Source organism: Cyprinodon tularosa, unplaced genomic scaffold (genome assembly GCF_016077235.1).
Source record: "Cyprinodon tularosa strain WSP-4 unplaced genomic scaffold, ASM1607723v1 ctg244, whole genome shotgun sequence".
In the NCBI taxonomy this organism is placed as follows: Eukaryota; Metazoa; Chordata; class Actinopteri; order Cyprinodontiformes; family Cyprinodontidae; genus Cyprinodon; species Cyprinodon tularosa.
In genome coordinates, this window is record NW_024038906.1 from 52906 (window position 1) to 68800 (window position 15895).

Below are 15895 nucleotides of genomic sequence, written 5' to 3' on the forward strand. Positions count from 1 at the left end.
CTTGCTGTCCTATAAGAGGCAGGCTTTCCTAAAACCCTCTAGCAGACAGCATAGGCTTTCATCTTTATAGGGGACAGTCATGTTGGCTTTCAGGTCACCTCAGGTTCCAGACCTCTCCTTGACCTCAGCCCATATAAAGTAGGAACATTTAACAGTATAAGTTAAGCTTCTCTTCCACTCGAAGATGTTTCTCCCTTGTTTTCTGCTGTCATCTAAAGTTCTTAGTTTTTCTCTTTTTTTATTCTTTACTTTCCTGTGCTCGAATTCTGCTGCCTGCTGTATTTTTGTGCGATCCCATACGGAACGTGTGCAGCCACCGTGCCCATCTCTGCCGCTCCCTCCACGTGAAACATCTGATCGTCGAAGTAGATGTGTGGCCTGATCTTCTCCAGCATGGGGCCCTTGGGGGCGCCGGCGAGGAACAGCGCCTCATCAATCTCTAGCCCCCAGGCCCTGAGCGTCTTCAGCGCTCGGATCCCTGAGCTCGCCGCGCTGCGAGCCGTGACCAAGTATGTGCGGATGGGGCAGTCCAGGCGTTGGCCTTTGGCATAAAATTTCTTCTGGAGCTTCCCTAGAGCCTCCAGGAAGCCCTTCAGGGGGCCCTGAAGAGCGGGAGAAGAAATGACAACTTTATCGCATGAAAATAATTCATTGAGGATCTTTTGTTCTAACATGCAGCTCAAAGACACTTGCTAATAGCTAATCAATTGAATTACCACATGTCAATTAAACTTAGTTTTCCCTAAAAGCATTAAGTATATTGCTCACTTTAAATAATGCATTTAAAGATTAAGGTTTCCATCAAATTGTCTTTAAGGGACTTTATACTATGCTCTAGGTGTATACTCGATTCTGATTGGCTGGATAGTTGCCCTCATCTCGGCAATTATCCTGTACATGGCTGAGAGGTGCAAACGCCCTGCAAATATATGTATGTATGTAATATAAGAGGTATATTCACGAAAACTCGAAGCACACGCAAAGGAAAAATGCTGGGTATAATTTGCATGTGCAAAGATTATGTTGTGCAAGCAACATATGTGCCTGTTGCATGTGATTTACAAAGATTGATCCACAAACTTTAAGACGTTTTGATTCTGCCTGATAAGATGAGCTAATTGCAAATGATTTTGCACCTGACTTTCAGAAATGAAAAAAAAAAAGAGTTGCATTTGGGTTTTAGATTTGGAAAGTCGTTTTGCATGTTGTGAATGCAAATCACTTAGCATCTTCTTTAAAGTTACTTTCTGCTGTACAAAGATACACAATCCCTCTGAAGATCTGGCCTCTAATCTTTTGAGTATTTTGTTAGTGTTTTCACTTGGCCTGCAGAAGTTTTTGGTACTTGCAGATTTATTCCTTTGCATATGTTTTGTGTGGTGGCATCATTTACGAAGACATTTTAATCCCCTAAAAACACATGGAGAGAAAAGACAATTAGAAGAAATTTATTGATATAATTACTTAGTCTTTGGCGCTCAGACCTCGGCGGGAAACAAAGCGCTTAATTTTGATAGATATGCAGGAACAGGAGCAAAGAACAGAGCTGTTTCCCCCCCAGGTCTGAAACTGGTGGTGGAGTGGAGATAGATGAAGTTGGTCAGTCTGTAGACTGCTGGTTAGCGAGACGGTCTGCTGAGCTTTATGGGGAGATCCGGTGGACTGAGTGAGCTGATACTAGAGCTTCACTCAGGGACCTGGAGGATGGAAGTCCAGTTGGATAACACAGGTTGAGAGAACCTGTCAATGATGAGCAAGCATGAAGCGACAGTGGAGAGGAAAAACTCCCCGTTGGAAAGAAACCTCTGGTAGAACCAGGCTCAACATGGCGGTCTTCTGCCGGACCGTTTAAGATGAGACAGTAAGAGTCCAGGAGGAATGACACTCTGATGAAGCTTTAGCTACTATGGTGGAGGAGGGGCTGGAGGCGGGTTGAAACGGGGTCATCTGAATGAAGTCACACAGCGCATCCGCCGCCTGCCATCTAGGTAGCAGACGAGTCTAATCGCAGGCCTTTTAAGATGAACTTTAGAATCCGATTGGCTTTCGTGGAGCTGTGGTTAAAAGCTGATTGGCTGTGTCATAGGCGGAGGAAGGCGAGTAATCCGTTTTTTCATTTTTTTCCATTTTTAATTGTGTTTTGTGTGTTTTTTATTTTTTTGGCTACTGTAGGCTGACATTCATGTTTGCCCTTTTTCTCTATTTGCAATGATTTGTGTATTCCCTGCGCATTTATGTGTTTATTGCATGTTTGCACCTCTCAGCCACAGTATAGATATATTATATTTTCAGATAATTGGCCAAATGTTGAGATATCAGTGGTTTCTCTTTTATAGGCTCTAAAGGCTCATTTGATGTATCACAGAAGGAGAATGTAGACAAAATTATACAAACGTGATCCAGGAGTATGTCCTCGTTTTCCCTCTCATGTTCAAAGAACTTGTCCAGCCCGTGGGTTTTGAAAATGCGCTCAGACTCGTCAGAGAACAGGACGGCATCCCCATCAAATGCCACTCTCAGCTGAGACTCGGACACCTCTGTGATCTTATCCGTAACGAACATCGTTGCAGCAGCGATCCCTGAACACATACGGAAAGACAAGTGACACATTATAGGCTTTCATTTTAGTTCAAGGTAGAAAAATGTAATCTGTGATCCTAAACAGGTTTATTTGTTTGTTTTTTTTCCACCTTTAATTTTACAATTTGCTCCCCCAAAAGATTACGTATTCTATTCAAGTGGGAACTTTGGCAGGGCTATTCTGAATAATCAACATCCCGTCCAATGAGGAGAAAAGTTTGGAAAATGTGAATGACTGCTTTAACCTAAATCTGCCATGGAGGGTTTAACCATGAGGCTGTTCACAGGATATGAACAATGTTTTTATTTTTATTTTAACCAGAACAGATAAAAATTTATAATGAATATGCATCAAAAAGTTCTCGAAGGCTTGATGCTGGGGTCTGGAGCATGTGGGCGGTGTTTCTGCATAGTTCAGTGTTTACTTCAGTACATGGAAGTGGACACATGCTGTGAACCCAAAACAGTAAAAAAGCACTTTCACTTCTGTTTCATATTAATGTATTTTCTGTGGGAAAAGAACTATTCACAATGGATTAAATTAACACGGATGGATTTAAAAAGAGTCCTTTAAAACTTCAGTTTTGCAGCCATATTAAAAAAAAGGTTTTAAAGCTAAGCAAAAGCTTTCTAGGAGAATTTCAAACACACCTTCTCCGCTTGGCTCTATGTTGTGTCTTTATGTGTGGCCATGTTTTTCTAACCCTGAGGGGACAACTTCCCTGGAATATGCTGCATTTTGGGGACTTATAGACACTTTTAGGGAGCATGGACTGGTCCCCATGAGGAGACGTTCTCTTTTTGGCTTCTGGATTATATTTAGGTTTAGTAGTGTTAACCTATGTTGGTTTTAGCAGTGCGTCCCACAGAGTCCCCCTGCAACACTACGGAGGGAATTCTGTTCCATTATTGTTGCAAGCAAAGAACATGTTTTGTAAAGAGAAACAAAAAAACAACAAAAGAAGAAAAAACAACAAAAGCAAAACCCTTTTGTTAAATTAAAATATTCAAGAGAAATAAATGCAATCTATAAATGAAACTTTGAAAAAAATGTAATGATAAAAAAGGTTTTAAGAATACCTTTGCTGCTTTCTGAGATTTTGTTTAATTTTTTTTCAGGTTTCATATTTTCTAATAACTGTTTTATTTTATTTCTTATTCTTTTATTTTATTTCTTACTCCTTGGGACGGTTTTTCTTCTAGAGTGAGGAGCAAAGATGCATTTCTATTGCTTTGCTGGATGTTAGCAACAACATTTTATTGGGCTTTGAATTGAAGGTGATCATTCTGTAAAACAGAATGTGGAATTAATTGTTTTTGTTAAACTAAATCTGAAAGAGAAGTAAAAAAAACAACTAAATGTATAAAATTTGTGAAAAAAAATCTAAAAGAAATAATTCAGAAAAATCAAAGGAGAGAAAACAGCAAAGGTCCCATCAAAACCTTTTTTAAATTAGGAAGTTTTTTAAAGGATAATTTCTACATTGCATCTGTAATGGATAGTAAACCATTTAAATTAAGTTGCCTAAATTATTCACTTTTGTAGACTATATATTGCAAATTATTTAAAGGATGTTGCAGATTGTTTAATATTTGTCTGTTTTGATTAGCACTGGTGGTTTGTTTAATTGTATTTGCACTTTGTAAAGTTTTGCTGTTTTTGTTGTTTGTTTTTTTTGTTATGTACCTCACAGGCTGCCGTAGATAAATGAGGGCAGGCCTTATAAAAGCATGCAAATCATTGTATCAATGAATGACTTCAACAAACTGTCAGATGTGCTTGGCACTACCAACACTTAGCGTTCCCTGGTGAAAGCGTGTGTTGTAAGTTAATGTTTATATTCTAATATTTGTATATCTGTTTAGTTTTCACGGTGATTACGGTGACTGAGGTAATGCAAGATGATTGAGATGACTGATGGTCCACATCAAAGAAAAATAAACAAACCTTGGAAATCACCCGTCGAGACCGCGCAAATTAATTCAAGTGCTGGGGAGCTGCTACAGCATCTTTTTATAATTTCTTTTTATAAAACATGTTCTTTTCTTGCAACAGTAAAGTTTAAAAAAATCACCCCATACAAAGATTTCCCATAATGTCATTAGAAAAAAGCAATAAATTTGAATTATCCTTCTTTAGCTTCTTTTATTCTTGTTAATGTTCCACATTTTTCTTATAAACATGGTAGACCAAACAGGTCCTTATAACATATCAGCAGCTGCTCACCTTCAGCCAGCGCCTCCCTGACCTTCTCAGCGTCTGCAGACAGGTAGAGGTTGGTCTGCCAGGCCTTCAGGTAACCAATCGGACTGCTTCCTCCGGTCATACAAAACCGCTCGATGAATAAGTCTAGGAACAAAACCAACAGAGGGCAACAGTGTCTTTCATTTCAATCCATTATGGTGCTAAATGTCAACATTCCTTAAATCAGCAGCTAACAGACCAAGTTACATTAAATAAACACTAAGCAACTTTTCAGCCTTCATAAAATATTTAAGTTGTAGATTATATGTCGACTTATAGTTGAATGACCCCTCTGTCATAGACCTCAGGGGTCTGTACCGCTTTCAACAGCACCAAGCGACTTTGAGGAGGGTGGCAGTAAACCTGCTGCACAAAACAACTACAAATATACAAATATGCTTTACAACAAAGTCCAGTGGATTTTCTTTTTTAACTTTTCTGGGATGACTAAGACCTGGATGAAAGAGAATCTTCACCAGCATGCTTTAAAACACACGTCACTTCCCCCTTTTCTGTTCGTTACACAATCACTATATAGAGCGGGGACTATGTAGTGGACTTTATAGTGAGCTCAGTTAACTGGCCATTTGGACAGATGATCTCTACTTTTTGCACCCCGTTAGTCATGTGACTCCGCCTCCCCGCACACGGTTTGCGGCCCATCTTTGTTATTTGATCCGTCCTGCTCATGCAAGACAGATATACATCTGGTTGTCCATAAATAATGAAATTAATGTACTAAAATTACTTATTTATATCCTTAACTAACTAGAGAATGCTAATAAACATCTTTAAAAAATGTTTTATGACTTTTGTGAGACAATTTTGATGCTTTTTACGTTTTCTTCTTTAAACTTCTTCTCCAACGTCATCATCAGACATGCTCAGAGCAGACCGGCAATATATGATTAAACCATGTTTATCTGCATTGTAGTTGTTTCTTTTTTTAGATTATGCACTATACCATCATGTTAACAGGAAAGGAAAACATTAAGCTCAAAAAGACTAGATTTATGTTTAAATCCAAAGATGAAAAAGTTAGCTCCTGGAAGTAACGTAGGAGCCCAGATCAGGCAGAGACGAGTGATAAAACAGAAAGGATTTTCAGCCATTTAATTTCTCAGGAAATAGATTATTAACCTTTAACACATTATATTTTAGTTTGCTTACGTCATTTGGGTCTTTTTAACAAAATAAAATCGAGGGTGACCCAGGTGTCTATCTGGATGCGCAAATGAGCCGATGGCGCAGGCGCAAAACGGATCGTGCTTCGGGGACGGATCGGGTAGTGACAGTCGCCAGCATAACAAATCCCATGATGCTTTGCGAGGAGAGTTGAAGCAAAGCATTCTGGGTTATATCTGCTCATCTAGTGTCCATTGATAATCACTACTTTTCAGGGTGTATTATGGGAAATTTCAAGTCCACTACTTTTTCGTCCACTAGACATTCGGGCACTGATCTAAAATGATCCAAATGGTAATGATCTAAAGGGCAGATGTTCAGACAAAATCTAAGTTTCCCTTAGAGACCAATTTTGCACATTTTGCAGGGATACTTCCTGCTTTGATTATAATATTTATCTGTTTCAAGGCTCTAAACTTGTCAGCACATCATTGCTTGTGTGTGTGTGTGTGGGGGGGGGGGGGGGGGGGGGGTGGGGGGGTGCAGGAATACAGCAGGACAACACCAAAATTAAATGATTCTTATTTTGATTATCGTGACATTGTTTCACCATTAGATTAACTACCTCATCACTATTAATCTTTCATACAGCCCCCGGAAACAGATAGGTTGTTTAATCAAAGTGCAGGCAGAAGATAAGGATTTTACGGCGCTATGGCTTTCCCTACGTTGATCCTAAAGACAAATGTTTTCTTCCCTCAGGCAAACAATACAGCTTCTGTCATCTGGACAGAACCAAAATCAATCAAAACTAAAAATTCCTTAGCACTGCTTTAAAAGTGCAGTTATAGATTACTAGCATTAAATGCAGGCTACGACTCAGTAATAATAGGCGCTTGAGATTTTCCCCAAATATTTAAGGAGTCCTAGAAGTTTAAAGCATAAACTTGCAACAGATGATCCAAAGAGGGGATTAAGACGAGAGGGAAAGTTTCTTTTTACACTTTTTGTTGCTGCAGGAGCTCTTAACTTAGATTGAAAGAGCAGAGCACATAAGGTATGTGGAGGAGGACAGAACACTGATAGAAGGTAATTAGATCCTTGATTACGGATCAGATCTGCTTTCCCAGGTGGAACGGGATGATATTTATGAGAGCAGAGCTGCAAAGGTCAGGATTAATGTTTGAGAATATTGTTGAAGGAAATTACTGAATAAAGAGCTGAAGGTTAAAGAATTAACCTGAAACCCAGTTTGGAGGTTTCACTGAGTACTTTAAGAATCATGGTGCATTTATCCCCACTGAGCTGAAGATGCAGGGCATCAGTAAAGATCCTGAATACGATTTATGTTTGGACTTTAACTGGACATTGCCAACATGTACAAAAGCACTACATACTGTGACTTCCCTATTAAGTAGGCGTCTGTATTCACAGAGTCTTTCAAATATTTCCTGGATCCATAAGGGGATCTGGATCATCACTAAAATGTGACCATTTGATCACAAAATGCACCATCTCTGAAAATTTCAGCTAAATCGGTCCATAACATTTTTAGTTATTTTGAAAACACAAACCAACAAAATATAACCTCCATTGCAGATTTAGATACAGTATGCTTTGATCTAAATCAGGTGTATCCAAAAGTGGACCAGGGGACCATTTTGGACCTCAGAATAATTACCTACAGTTTATTTATAGAAAAAGTTTCTACTGTTTTTTCATAGAAAACATTTCAATTGCAAGAAAAGTCAAGGTGCTATACATGATAAAAGGAAAAGCACATTCTAGTGGCATAAACACATTTTTAAAGGGAATTAATAAAATATTATGAAAAAAAAGATAAAATAATTGACAAAAACAAAGGAAAGTTGGACTGAAGGCTTAACTAATAATGTTTAATAACCTGCAAAAAATTTAAATCTAAATAAGTCATTTTTTTATTGAATTAAGTGGAAGTAAGTGAAATACTTTGCCAAGACAATTTACATTTAAAATAAGAAAAAAACAATTGCATTGTATTGTATTGTATTTCAAGTGCATTTTTTTCAAGTTTTTTTCAAGTGCATTATATCTAATTATCTTATATTAAGACTAAAAATGCTATCTTGTTTGGCAAATCATGTTATTTACCTACTACTACTACCTAATTTAAGGGGAAATAGACTTATTTTAAGAAATTTTAGCTTATTTCTAGATCGTTTTAGCAGTGTAGCTCAATTAAAGGCCTCTATAAAGAAATGTGTTTTAATCTCAATTTAAAACACCTAAAGGCGTATGCTGTTTTTGCTTTTTTTACCACAACGGTTTGCATAAAATATAATTACATGAATTACCATGACATTTCCATGAAATTTAAATGTAGGCCGGGCCTCAATAAAGCAGTTTTTAAAAAGAAAACGATGCAGACTCTATAAAATCTGCCAACAATAAATATATTTAATTTTAATTGAATCTAATAGTAAATAAGACCTTAATCCTGCTGTGATGTTTTCTTAAAAGCAGGTTTTGGTGCCTCCATACATTAAATGCAGAGATGGCAAAAGTACTCACTTTCCGTACTTGAGTAAAAGTACATATACTTGTGTTAAAAAATACTCTGGTAAAAGTGGAAGTACTGATTAAACTTCTTTACTCAAGTAAAAGTAACAAAGTACAGGCTTGTAAATTTACTTAAAGTATAAAAGTAAAAGTAGAAACCACTTTTTTCATGCCGTTGCCTACATTTTAAATGGATGTCTGCCAAATAGGACTAGATCTCCGTTGTGTTCATTTTCAATCATCTCGTCGTCTACTATGCTAACGCCACCGCCACCAAGCTGCAATGATTTGCCGCCAATGAATACCGCCGAATCTGTCGATTCATCTTGTAGTGGTGCGTCAAATGCAACGTAGATTCCCATCCAATTAGATTGAATTTGGTATTGATGACGTGAAAAATAATAACGGTAACTCCATTGAAATGATTCAAAACTAAAGTAACGAGCCAATTTTTTAAAATGTAAGGAGTAGAAAGTACAGATATTTGTGTAAAAATGTAAGGAGTAGAAGTAAAAAGTCACCATAAAAATAAGTAGTAAAGTAAAGTAAAAATCCACTTGAGTACAGTATTGAAATATTTGTACTTCGTTACTTCCCATCTCTGATTAAATGGGGCTAAACAAAACAGAAGATTAAAAAGAAAGAGAGACCCATATATGATTCAGATAACTGGTACCTCAGATTATTTAGGAGATAATGCCTAAAGGAACATCTGCTGCTGTGGAGAAAATATAACGCTTTGTTTAGAAGTGGGTCATAATAATCATAATATTAAATAAATATACAAGACTAAAAAGGATAAAACAAAGATAAAAGTAAATTAAAGAGGTCGCTGGTAGGACCTATTCACTTATAGTTTGTTTCCTTTTTTTGGATGTTTTGATATGTTTTATCTTGGATTTATCTTCTGCCTCTGAGGATCTGAAACGTTGTCATATCAAAGCAGGAAATCAGCGGGACAGAAGAGACACGCTGATGCCTAAATAAAGACCAACTTTTAGATTTTTATGTTCATCTCTCACAGGAACTATTTACACAGGAACTGTTTTATTTTTCTGGAGATAGCTTCTATATTGTTTCATATTTAATTAGGGAAAGAAAGCCTGCAGAGCCTGCAGACATTCCTGATGATAGTTAATTCTAAATGGCCTTATTACTTATATAACGTTTTATCAAGTCCAAAGACCCCAAAGCATTTTATTTTACATTTAGGAACTCCTTCACACACTAAATGCTGTCAGTACAGACACTTATTACATTTACTAAAGGATTTATAGAGCAAATATGGCTTCTGTTGTGTTCTGTAATTAGTGGCTCTATTTCTTTCCTATAAATCAGAGGGAAGGTCAAAGGTCAGGAGACTGTTTGGATGCATGCGGTCTTACACAAACAGAGCCACCAACGACTTCAAACAAAAATGCAGCTGAAAGTTTTTGCTTTGCTTTTTGGTGAGTTTGCTTGTTTCTGTTATTTTTTTAAGGGGGGGAGGGGGGGCTCTTGGATTATCTGTTCATCCCAAGGGAGATAATCCTAAAGTCAGCCCAGACTGAAGGTCTGTGGATCTGAAAACATTAGAGGAGATGAACAGGAAGCGGTCTGTGTGGAGAATGTCACCAGAGGGTCTGAGATTTTCCCTGGGAAGGATCCAGTCACTCAGCTGTTCATACACTCCACTTGCATCAGCTTTAGCCCAGAATCCTTAATCATCTCAATATGCACAGCTCATATATACCAGGAGAAAATATCAGATGTGCCTGGTCTGTCATAGTGTGGCCTTTGTTATATTCTGTAACGGCCAAAAACAGAGCTGAGCCAAAAGTAAAGCTCCAGATTACCCTTCTTTATTCTGACCCTTGCCTTGTCATCAGATAGGGACCAAGAGATAAGGAACAAGAATCCAGACAAATGTGGATTGATTGAGGGATGATTAACTAGCCTGGGTGCCATTCCGAACTTAGTCCAGCCCACAAGGTTTGAGGTCGGGAAGTTCGGTCTGGCATTGCTCCATAGTAGCGCGAGTATGATCGCCCACTCTCTGGCGATCCAATCAAATTGTCAGGGCGGGCTTTATACGATGATGGACAGATGATCAACAGTAACGTAATCAACCATGTGACCAAAGCGCGCTTGGGCGACAACAACAATGGCTGCCGCAGGAGAGTTGGGGTGAGTAGATTCTGCTATTAGGTCTGTTCTAGAAGATATCGACAGCAAATTAATTTTAAAAGAGGAACAGAGAAACGCGATCAAGGCTCATCTTCTTATTCTAGGCGTGAAACTGCACGCTTTGATTTTTGTTGACAACAACTATGCGTCGCTTAACATACGTCACGCACTCCGTTGCTCTTATTGGTTGTAGGTCTATCCAATTGAGTGCAGAGGCATTTTTTTTCCTGGTTCTTTCAAAACACGCCCCATAATCACAGCTCTATGGAGCAGTATCAGACTCATATTCTGACTAGAATTGAGTCGGACTACGTCAGGCTAATGATTAACAAGAATGTAGCACAATTTCTTGTCCCCATTGTAAAGTCCAGTTGACCTAAGGTCTAAACGTAACTCAGAGGTCTCCCACTGTCCTGCATGTTTTAGGCGCTCCCCTGCCTCTACACACCGGACTCAACTAGATGAGGGATTAACAGACGTCTTTAGCCCTTAATGGCTGCTGAGGAGAGCGTGCAGTCACTAGATTTAGGTATAGTGAAACAGAGACATCAAAAACATGCGGGATGGTGTGTCAAGGATTAAAGATGCTTGTTCTAACCTTATTTCTTAATCTGAAACTACCTTTAGGTGTTGCACAGTGTGGCCATATTGGTGCGTGGTCAAAGTCCCCTCGCATCGCTATGTGACACAAGGAATTAACGACTGGTTGCAGACATTGTATCATTGAAACACACGTGTAACTGGTGACAGTTTGATCTTTTTTTATTTTAGTCTACAAATTTTATTTCTGAGCTTTAAGGGCTGCTTATACTCCTGCAGCAGTTTGTCGCAGTTTGCTTGTCGCATATATTTTTGATTTATGACCAATATTGAAGCGTGGTCTGCTCTATGTTATTCCACGCCGGAGGGACAATCAGGAACTAGCTGTGGGTCTAGATACGGCCGAGGCGGTGAGGAAGTGGGGACAAGTTTGTCCGACAATGGAGGGACATGAGGGCAAAAAAGAGCAGGGATCCAGGTGGGAAAAGGGTGAAAAAAGGCGTTCTCGCGCACCTCGCTCTTCTAGCTGGTCCACCTTCATGAGTCGTTTTCCACAATGGCGTTCATACAAAAAAAAATAAGCCAGCAAACGAGAAATATGCATAGAGAACACCTAGAATTTGGGAGAGGTGCAGCAGAGTGTCTGCAGAAGGGGTGGATGCTCATTTGCATTCACTGCAACACGCAGACGACCTGTTTTCTGAGTATCAATCAGCCTTTAGGAGTTTATGGTAACATGTATACTAGTGTTTCTGTAAGTTTAGGGGTTAGGGTAAGGGATGGTTTAGTGATACATTTTTACTTTGCAGCTCATGGAAATATTTTAGGAAATTCCTGCTATAGACCTGCAGTAGACTTAGACAACTTTTATTGTCATTCTGTACACAGAGTGTTTACAAAATGTTTTGTTTTGTACAGCTTTCTGAACATTTCCATTGCAACAGTGATCAAATGTAAACAGTGTTGGAGAAAAGACGTGCAAAAATGCATTGATATGGAAGTTCAGAGCATTAAGAGATATGTTGCAAATATGCAGTATTTTTTGTTTGGTATTATCAGTGTGATGCAGAGTCTGAGACATGATTTAAGGTTTTTTTTAACAACTGTCTGATAACGGTGGGGAAGAAGCTGTTGCACAATCTGCTGCTCCTGCATCGGATGCTGTGGAGCCTCTTCCCAGAGGGCAGCAGGGAGAACAGTCCATGTTGGGGGTGTGAGGGGTCATTGATGATGTTACGGGCTTGGGACACGCAGTGCTGGGATGAAATGTCTTTAATGGAGGGAAGAACCCGATTCTGATTCTGATTCTGAAGAGGAGCCCCCGATGATCTTCTCTGCTGTTCTCACCACTCTCCTCACATTCTTCCAGTCTGAGGCGCTGCAGCCTCCACACCACACAGTGATACAGCTGGTCAGAACGCTCACTATGGTGCTTGGTGCTATAACATGTCATGAACCGTCCGTGTCAGTTAATAGGTCAGATACTGATGCACGGGGAACTTGATCAAGCATCACTTATGTGATGAGTTGGGAGTGACACTGCATGGGTGTGAGGGATTTACCCAATGTGTCATTAATGCAAGAAGCATTACCACTAACAGTCTTAGTTTTCTTGCACATAGAAAGTATTTCTGCCTCAGTGCTCTTTGTGTGTGGATGCAGATGGCTGTTTACACTGAGTCTGGTTCTGCTGGACATTTCTTGCTGTTAAAGTGTAGTTTTTACTTTTCTGCAAAGTCAGTGACTTTTCACACCATTAGCACACATTTAAGCTAATTAAAAATGCTCAGAACTGCTGTTTAATACTGTCAGTTTCCTGCTCCTACAGGTGATGGCTTTATTGCTTTGAAGATTTATTTTCCTGCTCTCGTTTTTGTATTTGTTGGCTTTCGGCCCCTCCACTTTTCAGCCTTTCTTGGCAAAAATAATGTGTTTGTTATTTCTGATCTATTGCCTCCTGTGTGCTAACCTGCTTTGTGGCCCTTTCCAAACTCCCAATGTGACAGCATTTCCTGTTATCTTCCTGGTGTCTCACAGCGTAACACGCTCTACGGAGTTCACAAGTTCCTCCATTTCTCCAAAATACATCTGTAAACTTCACCTGGCTTTGGACCAATGGTCCCTACTGACAAAAGCAGCCTTTTTTTTTGCTCATCTTTTATCCTCACGTCAGAGGAAACTGTAAAATTGGGAATTTATTCCTTAACTTGTGCTTTAATAACTTATTAGTTAGACTAAATTATTTTATATTTAAAAGCAAAACAGGCTCCATGTGCAAGGAGGTTCCTGCATTTGGTAATATAACTGTCAATAGTTATATTACCAAAAAATGCAGACGTGAAATTCCCCCATTATGGGACAATAAATGGATTCACATTTACAATAGAAACATATTTTTAGATGTATGGCTTGTAAATGAACGTCAAAAGCATAAATAAATAGGATCTGTATTTGTGTCGACTTATCACATCAAATATACAACATGTGTAATCCGATCTTCTGTGAAAATACAAAGTTACAAGGTTAGAATGTTTCAACATTATAATTGCCAATTACATTTTCATGGGTGCTAATTTTCTGAGTAGAAATCACAAAGTTGAGTATTAAATAAAAATGTTCAAGTACAAATCATATCTTGTAGTAAATTTTTTGTTTGTACTTGTGAAATTGTAATGTCTTCTAAATTAGCGACTCATATTCATAAATTTGTATTTGTGAATTGTAGTTGTAGGTTTGTGATTTTTAATTGTATCATTGCAAAGTTGAACTGCAGCTCCTATTTTCACAGATTAAGATCTAATGTCACGTGTATCTTTATCTCCTTAATGTTAACAAGGAACAGTTACTTATCTTAGATGTATTTACAATTTCTACTTACATTTAAAAATGTGGACACCTCATATTCCTGCTAATTTTTTATTTTCAACTCAATTCAATTCAGTTTATCTTCTCAAAACCCACCGGGGTCGCTGGCGACCCGTTATAGTGTGTTTACAACTAATAACACAGAATGCATGAAAATTACACTGGTAAAATATTTACCAATATAGACATGCACTGCAAAAACGGTCTGGAAATAAGTGAAAATGTATTAAATTGAGTGAATTTACTCTTAATTTAAGCGGAAAAATAGGGTGATTTGCCAATGGAATTAGTATTTTTACTCTTAGAATAAGTTAATTAGATCATATGCACTTGAAATAAGACAATGCAGTTCTTTTTTGTTATTTCAAGTTTAAATTGTCTCGTTTCATTGGCAAAATGTATCCATTACCCCCTCAATTTAAAAGAAAATGCACTTATTTTAAGACAAAAATGACTTAATTAGATTTACATTTTTGCAGTGTGTTAGACATCGTTGGAAAGCTTAGATTCTCCACAATTCAACCAACAAGTTCATTCTATTGACATAGCAAGCACCAAAGCACAATTAACACAGATATAGCAGCATGTCAAAATGTAAACATAAAGCAGCCACAACAAGTAAGCATGTCTTTATTACTGCTGTTCAAAAACTACCTACGTATTATTTTCGACAATGACAAAAAAACTTTGAGTCATGTTTGAACTAATGCAGCTTGGGCTGTGTTTTACTCACCCAATTTTTATGTATATATTCAGAAAGCTGAAGGGGTCAGCATTAACATAATGTATCACATATTTAATTTGGGCTTACAGTTACTAAGTTATTTGCTTTTCCAATTTGGCATGCAAAATAGGCAATCATTTCCCAAAATGAGGTGGATGTTAGCTAGCCTCGTGAGACCATCCTGATCTTGCGAGCTTACAAGGTTTCACTCGCAGATCAGTCTGGCTACTTTCTGTTAAAGAAAATTTAGAGCAGTTCACCAAACGAACGTCCAATCAGCGTTGGCTTTGAGGCGGGTTGAGGTGTGACGCAACGAGAAGCGCGACAGTTCAGTCTAAATAACATGGCGGCTTCAGCCGATGAAACTAGCGTTAGCGTGGCTATCGAGCAAGTTTTATTGGAATTACAGAGTATTTCTTCACTGAAAGAGGAGCAAAACACTGCTCTGGAGGCTTTTCTCAGAGGAAAAGATGTTTTTGCTCTTCTCCGGAATGGTTTCGCCAGGAGTTTGATCTATCAATTGGCTCCTCTTCGTCGTCGCTCTGTTACGTAATATGCTTCGTTGATCTGATTGGTTTATTTGGCCCGTCTATCACCAACATAGGCCAATCAGCTAACCAGTATTTTCCCAAATCCATCTGGCGGAGTCAGGTTAGATGTTAGCGCCAATTCACAACACATGTCATCTCAAGGCAATTTAAAATTCAACAGATCATACAATCAAAATGACTCAAAGTTTCTATCTAAGGAAAACCAGTTTCTGTTACACACTATTAACAAGGAAGACGTTAGGTGGAAAACAATAGATTAAAAGGTGCTGTGATGGTTGTTGTCATTGTACTCAAGCGTTTTGTCAAACCAAGAAATGGTTATGGATCTCCATCTCCATCTTTGCAGAGCTTACTGTGGTGATTGATGGTGTTGATGAGCCGGATCCCAACATGGGCGTGGTTGTACGTCACCAATACGATGTCAAACAGCTCTTCGCTCTGGGGGTAGAGGTCCCTCAGACGAGCGTTTACTGTCTCCAGAGCCTGATGGGAGTTTGAAAAAATGGTTAGTTTGAGAGAGAATCCAAACACACATAAAAATGCCTAAATCCATGCAGATCT

The 15895-nt window shown here is 38.5% G+C and overlaps 1 protein-coding gene across 1 annotated transcript in view; it reads right to left on the minus strand.

Moving 5' to 3' along the window:
* Positions 1-225: 225 nt before the first annotated feature.
* Positions 226-15895, minus strand: part of LOC119785224 (cytosolic 5'-nucleotidase 1A-like) — a 36908-nt gene continuing 21238 nt past the window's right edge. The window contains exons 5-8 of the mRNA XM_038287730.1: positions 15688-15817; positions 4808-4930; positions 2395-2579; positions 226-602 (exon numbers count right to left, since the gene is read on the minus strand). Coding sequence (XP_038143658.1) covers positions 246-602; positions 2395-2579; positions 4808-4930; positions 15688-15817 — 795 coding nt within the window. The 3' untranslated portion in view covers positions 226-245. The remainder of the gene's footprint in view (positions 603-2394; positions 2580-4807; positions 4931-15687; positions 15818-15895) is intronic.